Source organism: Laccaria bicolor, genomic scaffold (genome assembly GCF_000143565.1).
Source record: "Laccaria bicolor S238N-H82 LACBIscaffold_152 genomic scaffold, whole genome shotgun sequence".
Lineage (NCBI taxonomy): Eukaryota > Fungi > Basidiomycota > Agaricomycetes > Agaricales > Hydnangiaceae > Laccaria > Laccaria bicolor.
Window position 1 is genome coordinate 24,715 of NW_001890011.1, and position 1,730 is coordinate 26,444.

The 1,730-nt window shown below is 52.9% G+C and overlaps 1 protein-coding gene across 1 annotated transcript; it reads right to left on the reverse strand.

Moving 5' to 3' along the window:
- Nucleotides 1–291: 291 nt before the first annotated feature.
- Nucleotides 292–743, reverse strand: LACBIDRAFT_298790 (uncharacterized protein; the record flags this gene model as incomplete). Its single annotated transcript, XM_001890696.1, has 1 exon — nucleotides 292–743. The coding sequence occupies one exon, from the start codon at nucleotides 741–743 to the stop codon at nucleotides 312–314; it is 432 nt and encodes a 143-aa protein (XP_001890731.1). The 3' UTR covers nucleotides 292–311.
- Nucleotides 744–1,730: the final 987 nt, after the last annotated feature.

Genomic DNA, 1,730 nt, shown 5'->3' on the forward strand with positions numbered 1-1,730 from the left:
ATTCACAAGACATATATTTCAATTATATCCTGACCCAGGATATATTTCCAACAAGATAATGAACCAGGATATATTACCAATACATATTCTCAAGCTATATCTTGAACAAGGATATATCTTTCAACTTTATCTTGAACAAAGATATATATTCAACAAGATATTGAACCAGGATATATTACCAAGATATATTCTTAAGCTATATCTTGAACCAGGATATATTACCAAGGTACATTTTTGAACTATATCCTGAACAGGATATATTTTTTGACATATAACTTTTAACTAGATCTTGCAGAAGACAAAGGTGCAATTTATTGAATGAAACTACATAGATTTACATTACTACAAAGACCATTCATTAAATACAGAAATAAAGAGAAGGGGAGGGGGAGGGGTTTGGTGGGCAATAGGGAGAGGGGAAAGGGCTGGTAGGCAATGATGGAGGGGGGGGGGGAAGAGGTTCTAGGCAATGAGGGAGGGGATGAGGGGGTTATAGGCAATGAGGGAGGGGTGCCAGGCAATAAGAGAGAGGGAGAGGGAGTGCTGCAATGAGGGAGAGGGGGAGTGGTGTGCAGTGGGAGGGAGTGAGAGAGAGGGAGAGGGGGAATGGGAGGGGGAGTGAGAGAATGGGAGAGGGAGTGAGGGAATGGAGGGGTAGGGAGTGATGGAGGAGGGAGGGAGTGATGGGGAGAGGGGGAGGGGTAAGGAGTGATGGAGGGGGGGAGCTCCCCTAGGCTCGTCATTGCTTGTGTCCGTTCAGGCGGTCGTTTTCGTTGGCGGGCGGTCGCCTTCGTTTGTGGGCGGTTGTAAACGTTCGTGGGCGGGTCGCCCTCGTCTCGTTCGTGGGCGCTCGTGGACGTTCGCGCGGGTGGTCATGGACGTTGGTGGGAGCTCGTGGTCGTTGGTGGGCGCTCGTGGTCGTTGGTGGGCGCTCGTGGTCGTTGGTGGGCGCTCGCGGTCGTTGGTGGTCGTCCGTGGGCGTTCATCTTCGTCCGTGGTCCACCACCCACACCTTCATCCATCGTCGTCTTCATTTTTAGGGCAGTCGTCGTGGTCCGCCAGGCGAAACAAAGACGACGAACGACGACCGATGTCGTCGTTCGTCGTCCGGTTGCCACGTCGCAGCTAGCGACGTGGCACCTCATTGGTGTCAGAAGGGAAAAAGCTGGGGTGGTGACTGCTTACCAGGCTGGGTACGGCACAACCTCGTCACCGTCGTCCTCGCCTGCCGTCGATCTCCTTCGATGTCGTGTGTTTGCTGGGGGTTGGTGACGTGGCGCTGCCGCGTCGTTCTTGTGGTGCCGGGGTGGTTGTAGTTGTTCCGTGACGACGTTGTGTGTCGTCGTGCGCCGTCAGCATCCTTGTTGCGTTGCGGTGGGTGTGCCATGGGCGTGTGCGTCGACTTTCGTGGGTGCTGGTCGTCGATTTTCGTGGGTGGTGGCCATTTGTGTGTTGTTTGTTGGGCGGTCGTTGTCGGTTTGGGCGGCCAGGGTTCTTTGCAGTGGTGGGTTGCGTGACCTGGCATGACGGCGACGTGGTGGTGAGGTGGAGTCGTTGGCGTTGACGGAGTGGTGGTGAAGTTGTGGGTTGAAGAGAAAAGGAACGTCACAGAGTCCCAACAGATGAACAACGTCACAGAGTCACACTCTGTGACATTGTTCATTTGTAGACGTAGACGTTGAAGTTCAAGATCACGCTCTGATCACGCTCACTAAGATTCTGAGACTACA